The sequence below is a fragment of the Mercenaria mercenaria genome, chromosome 15, assembly GCF_021730395.1.
Source record: "Mercenaria mercenaria strain notata chromosome 15, MADL_Memer_1, whole genome shotgun sequence".
Lineage (NCBI taxonomy): Eukaryota > Metazoa > Mollusca > Bivalvia > Venerida > Veneridae > Mercenaria > Mercenaria mercenaria.
In genome coordinates, this window is record NC_069375.1 from 67,874,148 (window position 1) to 67,886,993 (window position 12,846).

The 12,846-nt window shown below is 36.7% G+C and overlaps 1 protein-coding gene across 1 annotated transcript in view; it reads right to left on the reverse strand.

Moving 5' to 3' along the window:
- Positions 1-4,750: 4,750 nt before the first annotated feature.
- Positions 4,751-12,846, reverse strand: part of LOC123557243 (uncharacterized) — a 33,645-nt gene continuing 25,549 nt past the window's right edge. The window contains exon 15 of the mRNA XM_053525524.1: positions 4,751-9,673. Coding sequence (XP_053381499.1) covers positions 9,560-9,673 — 114 coding nt within the window. The 3' untranslated portion in view covers positions 4,751-9,559. The remainder of the gene's footprint in view (positions 9,674-12,846) is intronic.

A 12,846-nucleotide genomic window follows, 5' to 3' on the forward strand; every position in this document is an offset into this window, starting at 1 on the left:
ATTAAACTTGAAAAGGTTGACAACTGATTTATCAAGAACATTGTTCCTTTGAAGTTTCATTTATTAACTTTATAAAGTAGACCTATGTAGTCTATACGCATATCATTTCTTTAATTTTTCTCGAGTATTAATCATGTTGTATCAAAACCTAATTTGAGCGTTATGTGGCCTCTAGTGCATATATTTAATTGGTTTATTTAATATCTATTTCAAGCATAAACGGCCCTGTCCTCGACTTTTCCTGCTTACTCCAAAAATTAAGGCAGGCTTAATCTACAATTTTCTACCGGGAACCCGTCTCACTCTAGTAGATTGATCTAGCCCTGTGTTCACAAAACATGTTTAGTCTGATAATGAAACTTTATTCGTCGTTTATATCTAAATAGCATGTATAAAACTAAAATTCAAGTTAACAACTATTTTCAAGTGGCTATCCCGTACAGTTGCTGATGGTCAGTCTCAGTTGGAACTTAACCTTGAAGTTTTAGTAAAATTGAGATTAAAATTTCAAACTCAGCTGAGACCAAACAATGTTTTGTGAACACGGGGCCAGCTGTTAGCACTGAGCCTAGAGCTCACTGTGACTTTCATGGGAAACCCTGTTCAAAGTTCAGACCCGAGTATGTTTACAGTCATTTCCGTCAGTGAAAATCAAATGTATAGTAGTCGCAACTTGACCGCGATGGTCGACCTTTGGCAGATTATTCATATCGATTATTTCATTGTAGAAATAAGGGGTGCTTAGGGTAACCGTGTGTATTTATATGGAATTAGTTTTTATACAGTGCAGTATCAAAGTATGTATACTTACATTTGACCAGTTAAAACTTTCCAATACACTAATTTATATTTACACAAATCTATATTTCCATTTTCTCGTGCAGTTCGTGTTTTCACGTACACTCCTTTTCAATATTAGGTTGTGCCTCATTATGTATTTTAATACAAAGGTCAACCATCGGGGTCAAGTTGCGTCCACTTTTTTTTTTTTATACGATCCGAAGGCAATATTCACGTGAATTTTGGGGATGGGAGACCTAACCTACTACTCTCCCACGGTATATGTAACAATAACGTGGTAAATGTTACTACTGAGAAAAGGGGAATCGGGTAGTGAAACCATTATCCGTGACCAAATAGTTGTACTACTTTTGAATCGTATTGACTATATAAAGAAAACTACTTAGAGCCAGATCAAATCTTTTAAAGACCCACCACCACCTAGTGACCTACTTTTTTTAACTCACAAAACCTTCATCATTCTTGAAATAAGGTAATAAACAGTTATAATACAAGTTTTCAGGTGGACAATTTAGGTCATTCCTGAATAAATGTGTTTGACAACTTCATCTGCAAACTTATTCAGTCAATCTCTTTTCAGCAGAGTTTCTAAAACACAGATGAATAACTATCTTACACTGTAGAAAAAATTGTGAAATTTCACTAAATACACTGATTTCTGTACATATTGCTAGTTATTCAATACCAGAGGACCATGATGGTCCTGAATCGCTCACCTCTTCCCACATGACCCAGTTTTGAGTATTACGTTGTTTTTTCTATTATTTGACATAGTGACCTAGTTTTTGAGCTCATGTGACACAGTTTTGAACTTGACCTAGATATTATCAAGATAAAAATTCTGACCAATTTTCATGAAGATCCATTGAAAAATCTGGTCTCTAGAGAGGTCACAATGTTTTTCTATTATTTGACCTATTGACCTAGTTTTCAAAGGTACGTGACCCTGTTTTGAACTTTACCTAGATATCATCAAGGTGAACATTCTCACTAATTTTCATGAAGATCTCATGAAAAATATGGCCTCTAGAGAGGTCAAAAGGTTTTTCTATTTTTATACCTACTGGCCTAGTTTTGACCGCACGTGACCCAGCTTCGAAACTGACCTAGATATCATCAAAGTGAACATTCAGATCGATATTCATGAAGATCCATTGAAAAATATGGCCTCTAGAGAGGTCAAAAGATTTTTCTAATTTTAGACCTACTGACCTAGTTTTTGACCGCAGTTGACCCAGTTTCAAACTTGACCTAGATATCATCAAGATGAACATTCAGACCAACTTTCATACAGATCCCATGAAAAGTATGGCCTCTAGAGAGGTCACAAGGTATTTTTATTATTTGACCTACTGACCTAGTTTTTTAAGGCATGGACCTAGTTTCAAACTTGACCTAGATATCCTCAAGGTGAACATTCTGACCAATTTTCATGAAGATCCATTCAAGGGTATGGCCTCTAGAGAGGTCACAAGGTTTTTCTATTTCAAGCCCTACTGACCTAGTTTTTGATCGCAGTTGACCCAGTTTCAAACTTGACCTATATATCATCAAGATAAACATTCAGACCAACTTTCATACAGATCCAATGAAAAATATGGCCTCTAGAGTGGTCACAACGCTTTTTCATTATTTGACCTACTGACCTACTTTTTGACGGCACGTGACCCACTTTCGAACTTGACCCAGATATCATCAAGATGAACATTCTGACCAATTTTTATGGAGATCCATTCACAAGTATGGCCTCTAGAGAGGTCACAAGGTTTTTCTATTTTTAGACCTACTGACCTAGTTTTTGGCCGCACATGACCCTGTTTCGAACTTGACCTAGATATCATCAAGATGAACATTCAGACCAACTTTCATACAGATCCCATGAAAAATATGGCCTCTAGAGAGGTCACAAGGTTTTTCTATTTGACATACTGACCTAGTTTTTGACGGCATGTGACCCACTTTCGAACTTGAACTAGATATCATCAAGATGAACATTCAGACCAACCTTCATACAGATCCCATGAAAAATATGGCCTCTTGAGAGGTCACAAGGTTTTTCTATTATTTGACCTACTGACCTAGTTTTTGAAGGCACGTGACCCACTTTCGAACTTGACCTATATATCATCAAGATGAACATTCTGACCAACTTTCATGAAGATCTCATGAAATATATAGCCTCTAGAGAGGTCACAAGGTTTTTCTATTTTTAGATCTACTGACCTAGTTTTTGACCGCACGTGACCCAGTTTCGAACCTGACCTATATATCATCAAGGTGAACATTCAGACCAGCTTTCATACAGATCCCATGAAAAATATGGCCTTTAAAAGAGGTCACAAGGTTTTTCTATTATTTGACCTACTGACCTAGTTTTTGATGGCATGTGACCCAGCTTCGAACTTGACCTAGATATCATCAAGGTGAACGTTCTGACCAATTTTCATGAAGATCTTGTGAAATATATGGCCTCTAGAGAGGTCACAAGGTTTTTTCTATTTTTAGACCTACTGACCTAGTTTTTGAAGGCACGTGACCCAGTTTCGAACTTGACTTAGATATCATCAAGGTGAACATTCTGACCAATTTTCATAAAGATCTTGTGAAATATATGGTCTCTAGAGAGGTCACAAGGTTTTTTCTATTTTTAGACCTACTGACCTAGTTTTTATCGGCACGTGACCCGGTTTCGAACTTGACCTAGATAACATCAAGATGAACATTCTGACCAACTTTCATAAAGATCCCATGAAAAGTGTGACATCTAGAGTGGTCACAAGCAAAAGTTTACGGACTGACGCACGGACGACGGACACCGCGCGATCACAAAAGCTCACCTTGTCACTTTGTGACAGGTGAGCTAAAAATGTTAGGACATTGCACACATTGTCTTGGTCTAATATATGTCACTGTCAATTTGTAACTAGATAATTGTTATTTCTCATTTTCTTCATGCAAAGCATGTATAATTACCATCATGGAAAACACAAAAGAATACAGCTATTTTATGGTGCCTCTTTAAATAATATGGGTGTAAAAAATATGCTTAACATACATGGTCGGAGCTAAATGAGTTTGCATTTTTCAGAAAATTAATTGGTAGTAAGCCATAACGGTGACGATGGCCTTTAAATCAACCTGACTGCCAGATACTTACCCTGATAAAAATGCCATGAAGTAGACTGAAGCACAGGGGTCCGGCACATGAGTGGACTGAGTTTAATGATTTATTTTTGAGTCGTAGAGCCATGAGGTAGTTATATTAGTATGTGTTTTTACATAATTATTGCTCTAGGACTCAAAAATAAATCATTAAACTCAGTCAACTCATGTGCCGGACCCTGTGGGCCGAAGCGTTTTCCAGCTATTGATCAAAAACCTTGTTCAGTCTCAGCCACTGTAACCTTGGCCTTCAACTTGCTGACTCCTTTAAACAATAAAGGTCATCTAAGATAATCATCCTTTGAAGTTTGACCTCTTCTCCAGCTACCGAGGATAAAATTCTAATGAGTAGTATGATCATCCAATGAAATCAGATAGAGTCGTGAGAAATCATGAGATCATCTAACAGGCAATCATCCGATTCAGCTTAACAACTGCCGCTCGAACCATTCTCCAGATATTTACCAGAAACCTTTCTTTGAAAGTCTCCATAACCGTGACCTTTGGAGCCTACTGACCAAAACACAAGAGGTCATCTTATGACCACATGCCAAGAGTTTTTAACTGGAGAGCGACCTCTGTCAGCCTGAGGTAATATCCTTGCAAGTGCGCATGCTGATAGGAAATTTTCTGTGCAATTGTCACGTGATTTTTATGGACATGGTGATATTTGTAATGGCAGTATTCAATTTCAGTGCCAGGGGAGGTAATCACTGCAGAGTTAGTTATGGCAGAGACAATTGCTGTGGTGAGTTTTGAGCCAGGTATCAGTAAGTCCCAACTCCAGTAAGTTAAACTGGTTTAATTCAACAATTTTGAATGCCGATGAAGATGCTGCCTTTAACTTAAGGAAATCAGAAAAGCATAAAATCATTAATAAAATATAAAACAGGTTAAATAATACAAACAATCTAAAAGCTGAGCAATTAACATCAACAGGTATATACATTCCAAATATACAGTCACACATTAACCTTTAGCCTGCTGGCAGCAAGTGATTTCGCCTTTGCAGTGCAGTCTGATCATGGTCTGCACTGTTCGTTTTTCGGTCAGTAAATTTTCAGTAAACACCCCTTTGAATAGCAAGTGGTACTGCCAAAATTGACAGATGGGCCAGTCCAATTTAAAATATAGCAGGGTAAAGGGTAATACAATCAATAGTTCCTAGTACCTGCAAAGACAGTGGGTCTGGTAAAAATTCAGAAATATTTTCTTACAGCCTGGTTAACATGTAAAATGTATAGAATTGTTACAGTAACAATATACCTTAAGTTTTAAATTACAATGATTTTACATGAAAACTTGTACATGTAATTTACATTTCACAGTCGGCCATGATTCCAACTGGCTAAGTCAAATTAGAAATGTAAAATAAAGTCCATTTGTAAAATAACGAAAATGCGTTAATTTTCTTCAGGTATTTTCACTTTTTGTAATAGCTTACACACAGTCAAGCATAGAGCTTCTAACAAGCCTTCTTCTGATAACATATTTCAAAAACAAAGGTTGTTAAATGATTGTAAACCTGTCATATTGTTTTCCATATATTCATAACTACTAATAAATCTATATTTTGAATGAAATCTGTGAAATTTTAAACTGGAATTAAACAATTTTCTCATGTATCTTAAGAACAGTTAAATGTTTCCTTTCTTAACCCATACCTTACTAAATTTCTATAATGACTGTTAAACGGGGTGCTTACCATGCAGTCTGATCAAGATCTACATTGGTCACAAATGCAGAATCAGTCATGTCCAGGATGATTAGGGTTAATGACTGAAGTAATATTTTTTTGTTGTAGTTAAAATATCGACAACTCCAAGCATTTTACATTTTAGCTGAAAAGTTACAGACAAAATTCAATGAAGATAATATCAAAGTATGGCTAAAAAGAAACTACAATGTTTATAAATTAATTTATTTATTTTGTTGGGTTTAACTTCGCACTGACACAATTACAGGTCATATTGCGACTTTCCTGAGCTTAAATGGTGAAGGAAGACCCCAGGTGCCCCTCCATGCATTATTTCATCACCAGCGGGCATCTAGGTAGAACCATAATCTTCCTTAAGTCACTTAGATGGCTTCCTCACGTATGAAGAATTCAACATCCCCAGTGAGGCTGGAACCCACATCGATGAGAGGCAAGTAATTTAACCTTTAGCATGCTAGATAAATTGTCGTCTGCTGGAAATGTCGTCTGCTAAAATTGTAAAGTTCATTCAATTTGCTCCAAAATTGGAAGAAATATTGTCAGAGTAGCAAACAGCTTGGAACCTGATCAGACGCCGATTTAATCGGCGTCTGATCTGGTTCCAAGCTGTTTGCAAAGGCTGTTAAATTCACCTGCAGCAGGCTAAGGGTTAAAGTCAACGACCTTAAACACTCAGCCACGGAGGCCCCTAAATGTTAAAGGCCAGACAACAGATTATAGACTCTGCTATACTTACTGCACACCTTGCAGTTTTAGCTTAATCGTATCCTAAAAAGAAAATAAAGAATTTATCATGACAGTACAAACCTTAATTACAGCCTTTAGGAAAAAGAAAAAGTAGTCTATGCTGACATATGGTCTCCGTACACAGGTTAAACTATATTATTTAATATGTTAAAACAAGAAGAGTGGCCTTTATAAGCAGGCTTTATAGTACTGGCCTATATTTCAATGTGCTCTGTAAGACAGGTTTGACAGTAGTAAAAATAAAACAAAAATAATTATTTCAGATAAATGGAATTGCTTTTCCAGACACAAAATTTTAAAGTATTGACACAGAAAAAAAACAGTGTAAAACAAGCCATGCAAAAAGTGTATTTGTAAATACTGACAATTTAATATGTGTATTTAGCAGCTTTTTCACCGAGATCTTGAATAATGCCCATTGGCAAAATACACTCAAGAAATTTAAATTTAAAATGAAAGAACGATTTATGGCAAATATTTCATTCTTGCAACTTGAATACAAATATTTTGATATCCATGGTGTCCATTTACGCTATTCAAATCAATATCGACTTGTGGCATTCCTGTCAAAAGTAGGTGAATCTAGAAAATCTTTTCTTGAAATGTCATTAGATTATTACACCACAGAAGATGTCACTGTTCAGTTATTTCAGTACTGGGAGAGTCATCAACGAGGCAGACTGTGATATAGGAAACCTCCAATGACATCAACATGAAGTTTAAATTATGACATGAGCTGCAACATGAGAAAACCAACATAGTGCATTTGCGACCAGCATGGATCCAGACCAGCACGCGCATCCATGCAGTCTGGTCAGGATCCATGCTGTTCACTTTCAAAGCCTATTGCAATTACAGAAACCATTAGCGAACAGCATGGATCCTGACCACACTGCATGGATGCGCAGGCTGGTCTGGATCCATGCTGGTTGCAAAGGCTCTATGCTGGTTTTCTCATCGTGCGGCTAAAGTCAACATTACCTAGGAAAGCATTATGCAATGTTACAACTAACTTTCATAATTTGAAATTCTGGTCAATCTATTGATGATATCAGACACAGCATCTTTTATCAAATCGTCACGGAGAAAATAAAGATAATATGACTTGCCCCAGGATTGAACTCTAGACCCTGTGATCCGTAGATCTGCCCTCTCCCTAGTCAGCTAAGCAAGCATTACAAAAACAACTAATCCCACACCGATTTCACAACTGGCAGTCAAGCTCAAGGAGCACAGAAAAGTTACCATTTAATGTGAAAATCTGATAAAAAAATACATATTACAAAAAAAGTTCCTGGACAAAATTCTTGAAACTGAATAAACTTAATGTAGCATTTTTAAATTTCTTGAGGGAATAACATATAGAAATATATGAGCTGCACCATGAGAAAACCAACGTAGTGCGTTTGCAACCAGCATGGATCCAGACCAGCCTGCACATCCACGCAGTCTGGTCAGGATCATGCTGTTCGCTAACGCTTTCTCTAGTTGCAATTGATCCTGATCAAACTGCGCGGATGCCCAGGCTGGTATCAATCAATGCTGGTTGCAAACGCACTATGTTGGTTTTCTCGTGGCGCAGCTCACATATACATATCAAACTGCGCGGATGCCCAGGCTGGTCTCGATCAATGCTGGTTGCAAACGCACTATGTTGGTTTTCTCATGGCGCAGCTCACATATACATATCAAACTACTAAATTTACCATAACACTTCCATATTATAAAATGTATCAGCATACAAGGATTAAATACTCACAGAAAATGTCATTATGGATACCTTATCTTAAATATCCTTCTTGAATTCAAATTAAAATAAACATAAAATCACACAAAAATATTGATTAACAAATAATGAAATGACTAGAAATTACACATAATAATAAACATTCAATATAAAACAAGAGCTGTCACTAATGGTGACAAATGCCCCCGTAGCGCCTTGACCTTTGACCTGGTGACCTTGACCTGGTGACCCCAAAGTCAGTAGGGGTCGTGTACTCAATAAGTACTATCAGCAGGTGAAGTCTGAAGGTCCTGGGTGCAGTGGTTCACGAGTAAAGTGCCTTCATGCAAAAAGGTAACGTTGTGACGAACTAACGAACGGACAGACAGTTGAAAACTAATATGCCTTCCTTCAGGGGCATAAAAACACTCTCTGCAATGGATTTGAATTTCTATGTCCCCATTTCCTCTCCATACATTTAACAACAAAATTTCAAAAGTTTGGCATAAACACTCTTAAAATTACCCCTTAATTAAAACTGTACACTTTCAACTTCTTAAAATATTTAAAATTGATCAAATCTTAGAAGACAAAATGTAGAAAACTCTCAAAGCTTGAATCTAGTGGAGGGCAAGAACAGTCCAAAAATAACTTCCCCAGACAGGAAGTAAATTGCCTCAGTCAGGGATCAATCCTGCCACTCTAGTAATTTGATGCACTTCAATCTTCCTACTGATAAAACTTGCATAAAATTCCTTTTAAATTTACATCTAAAATGAGCTTTACATATTCTAATAAAAAAAATAATGATAATAATAAAGAGTAGGGTTACTACCATAGTTCTAGAGGTAAGCTTCATTTTGGCACATGTACAAACTTGATATATGTAAAAACACCACTATTTTTCAGCACCTACTCATAATCTTCAAAGTTATGAAGGAGTGTAGTTATTTGATGAAGAAAAATACCAGTCTAAACATTCTGGCATCTGATTGGTTGTTTCTGAGTACAGTTTTGTAACTGACCAATCACAACGCTGCATTCCGAGACTGGTCTCCAAACTTTTCAATTCAATTTTGGTGCTTGTAATTTCTTAAAACACAAGCTTTAATCAACATGCACAAGAACAGTAAATCTGCTACTAACACTCTAGGAAATAAATTTTCATTCAAATATTTACAACATAATTACTATGAATTAAACAAATCTCAATTAAATGGAAAATAGAAATAAACCTTGTATATGTATTGTACTTCTTGTGCTTCATTATCAACATTCATCCTGATTGCAACAGAATTTATGAAGTATTAGCTCTTGAGGGGTTCCATGTATCGCAAATTTTCATAGTGATCTGAGGTATTTTGTAGTTATTGCTGGCATAATTGAAACATGACATTTCATCATGATCAGCTTCTATCTAGCTGCAACTCATACATAAGTTGTTGTTTCTCTGTCAAAAATTTCTGTAGTTCATCAGAGTAATTCATCTCCTCCTCGAATGCTATCAATTGTCTCAGATCCTGGAATACATAGAAACCACATGTAAAACACGCTGTTTCAGATAACCAGGTAATAAAACTTGAATTTGGACACCAGTCTTAAAATAAAACATTGCTATTGGTCAATCTTAAATTTGTGATCAGAATCGACCAATCAGGAAGTGCTTCAGTTTCAGACTGGTCTTCAGTTTTCATGATTTTTTTTTTCAAATTGAGAAGAAACATCCATATGCTAGTTACCAATGTATTTGTCACAGTTGAAGCAACATCCTTAATACTTACACAATCAGTTAAACAAGAGGACCATGATGGTCCTGAATCGCTCACCTATCCCCACATGACCCAGTGTTGAACTGAGTATGACGTCGTTATTTCTATTATTTGACTTAGTGACCTAGTTTTTGAGCACATGTGACCTAGATATAATCAAGATAAAAAATTCTGACCAATTTTCATGAAGATCCATTGAAAAATATGACCTCTAGAGAGGTCACAACGTTTTTCTATTATTTGACCTAATGACCTAGTTTTTAAAGGCACGTGACCCACTTTTGAACTTGACGTAGATATCATCAAGATGAACACTCTCACCAATTTTCATGAAGATCTCATGAAAAATATGGCCTCTAGAGAGGTTACAAGGTTTTTCTATTTTTAGACCTACTGACCTAGTTTTTGACCGCACATGACCCAGTTTCAAATTTGACCTATATATCATCAAGCTGAACACTCTCACCAATTTTCATGAAGATCCATTGAGAAATATGGCCTCTAGAGAGGTCACAAGGTTTTTCTATTTTTAGACCTACTGACCTAGTTTTTGACAGCATGTGACCCAGTTTCGAACTTGAACTAGATATCATCAAGGTGAACATTCTGACTAATTTCCATGAAGATCTCTTGAAAAATATGGCCGCTAGAGAGGTCACAATGTTTCTCTATTTTTAGACCTACTGACCTAGTTATTGACCGCACGTGAACCAGTTTCGAACTTGACCTAGATATCATCAAGGTGAACATTTAATTTTCATAAAGATCCTATGAAAAATATGGCCTCTGGGGTCAATATGGGTCATCTGGGGTCAAAAAGTAGGTCATTAGGTCAAATCAAAGAAAAACATTGTGTATGCGATAGAGGCTATATTTTTCAATTGATCTTCATGAAATTAAGTCAGAATGATTACCTTGATGAAATCTAGGTCAAGTTTGAATATGGGTCATCTTGGGTCAAAAAGTAGGTCACTAGGTCAAATCAAAGAAAAACCTTGTGTATACAATAGAGGCTGTATTTTTCAATTGATCTTCATGAAATTTGGTCAGAATGATTGCCTTGATGAAATCTAGGTCAAGTTCGAATATGGGTCCTCTGGGGTCAAAAAGTAGGTTACTAGGTCAAATCAAAGGAAAACCTTGTGTATGCGATAGAGGCTGTTTTTTGTCAATTGATCTTCCTGAAAGTGTCAGAATGATTGCCTTGATGAAATCTAGGTAGAATTTGAATATGGGTCATCTGTAGTCAAAAAGTAGGTCACTAGGTTAAATCAAAGAAAAACCTCGTGTATGTGATAGAGGCTGTATTTTTCAACTGATCTTCATGAAATTTTGTCAGAATGATAGCCTTGATAAAATCTAGGTCAAGTTCGAATATGGGTCATCTGGGTTCAAAAACTAGGTCACTAGGTCAAATCAAAGAAAAACCTTGTGTATGCGATAGAGGCTGTATTTTTCAATTGATCTTCATGAAATTTGGTCAAAATGATAGCCTTGATGAAATCTAGGTCAAGTTCGTATATGGGTCATCTGGGGTCAAAAAACTAGGTCACTAGGTCAAATCAAAGAAAACACTTGTTTTTGCTCCAATTTTAATGATAATTGGTCAGAATATTTTTTTCCATGAAATCACTAGGTCAAACATGTTTACACTGTTATGGTGTATTGTGGTGTGTTTCTCAGGTGAGCGACCTAGGGCCATCTTGGCCCTTTTGTTAGACCTACTGACCTAGTTTTTGACCGCACAGGACCCAGTTTCAAAACTGACCTAGATATCATCAAGCTGAACATTCTCACCAATTTTCATGAAGATCCATTGAGAAATATGGCCTCTAGAGAGGTCACAAGGTTTTTCTATTTTTAGACCTACTGACCTAGTTTTTGAACGCACGTGACCCAGTTTCGAACTTGACCTAGAAGTCATCAAGGTGAACATTCTGACCAATTTTCATGAAGATCTCATGAAAAATATGGCCTCTATGGTCACAATGTTTTTCTATTTTTAGATTTACTGACCTAGTTTTTGACCGCACGTGACCCAGTTTCCAATTTGACCTAGTTATCATCAAGGTGAACATTCTGACCAATTTTCATGAAGATCCATTGAGAAATATGGCCTCTAGAGAGGTCACAAGGTTTTTCTATTTTTCAACCTACTGACCTAGTTTTTGATCCCACATGACCCAGTTTCAAAATTAAACTAGAAATCATCAAGATGAACATTCAGACCAACTTTCATACAGATCCCATGAAAAATATGGCCTCTAGAGAGGTCACAAGTTTTTTCTATTTTTAGACCTACTGACCTAGTTTTTGAAGGCACGTGACCCAGTTTCTAACTTGACCTAGATATCATCAAGATGAACATTCTGACCAATTTTCATGAAGATCTCATGAAAAATATGGCCTCTAGAGAGGTCACAAGGTTTTTCTAATTTTAGACCTACTGACCTAGTTTTTGACCGCACTTGACCATGTTTCGAACCTGACCTAGATATCATCAAGATGAACATTCTGACCAAATTTCATAAAGATCCCATGAAAAATGTGACCTCTAGAGTGGTCACAAGCAAACGTTTACGCACGCACAGACGCACGGACGACGGACGCCACGCGATCACAAAAGCTCACCTTGTCACTTTGTGACAGGTGAGCTAAAAAACAAGAGGACCATGATGGTCCTGAATCGCTCACCTGTCCCCACATGACAAAGTTTTGAACTGAGTATGGCGTCGTTTTTTCTATTATATGACATAGTGACCTAGTTTTTGAGCTCATGTGACCCAGTTTCAAACTTGACCTAGATATCATCAAGATGAATATTCAGACCAACTTACATACAGATCCCATGAAAAATATGGCCTCTAGAGAGGTCACAAGGTTTTTCTATTATTTGACCTACTGACCTAGTTTTTGAGGACACG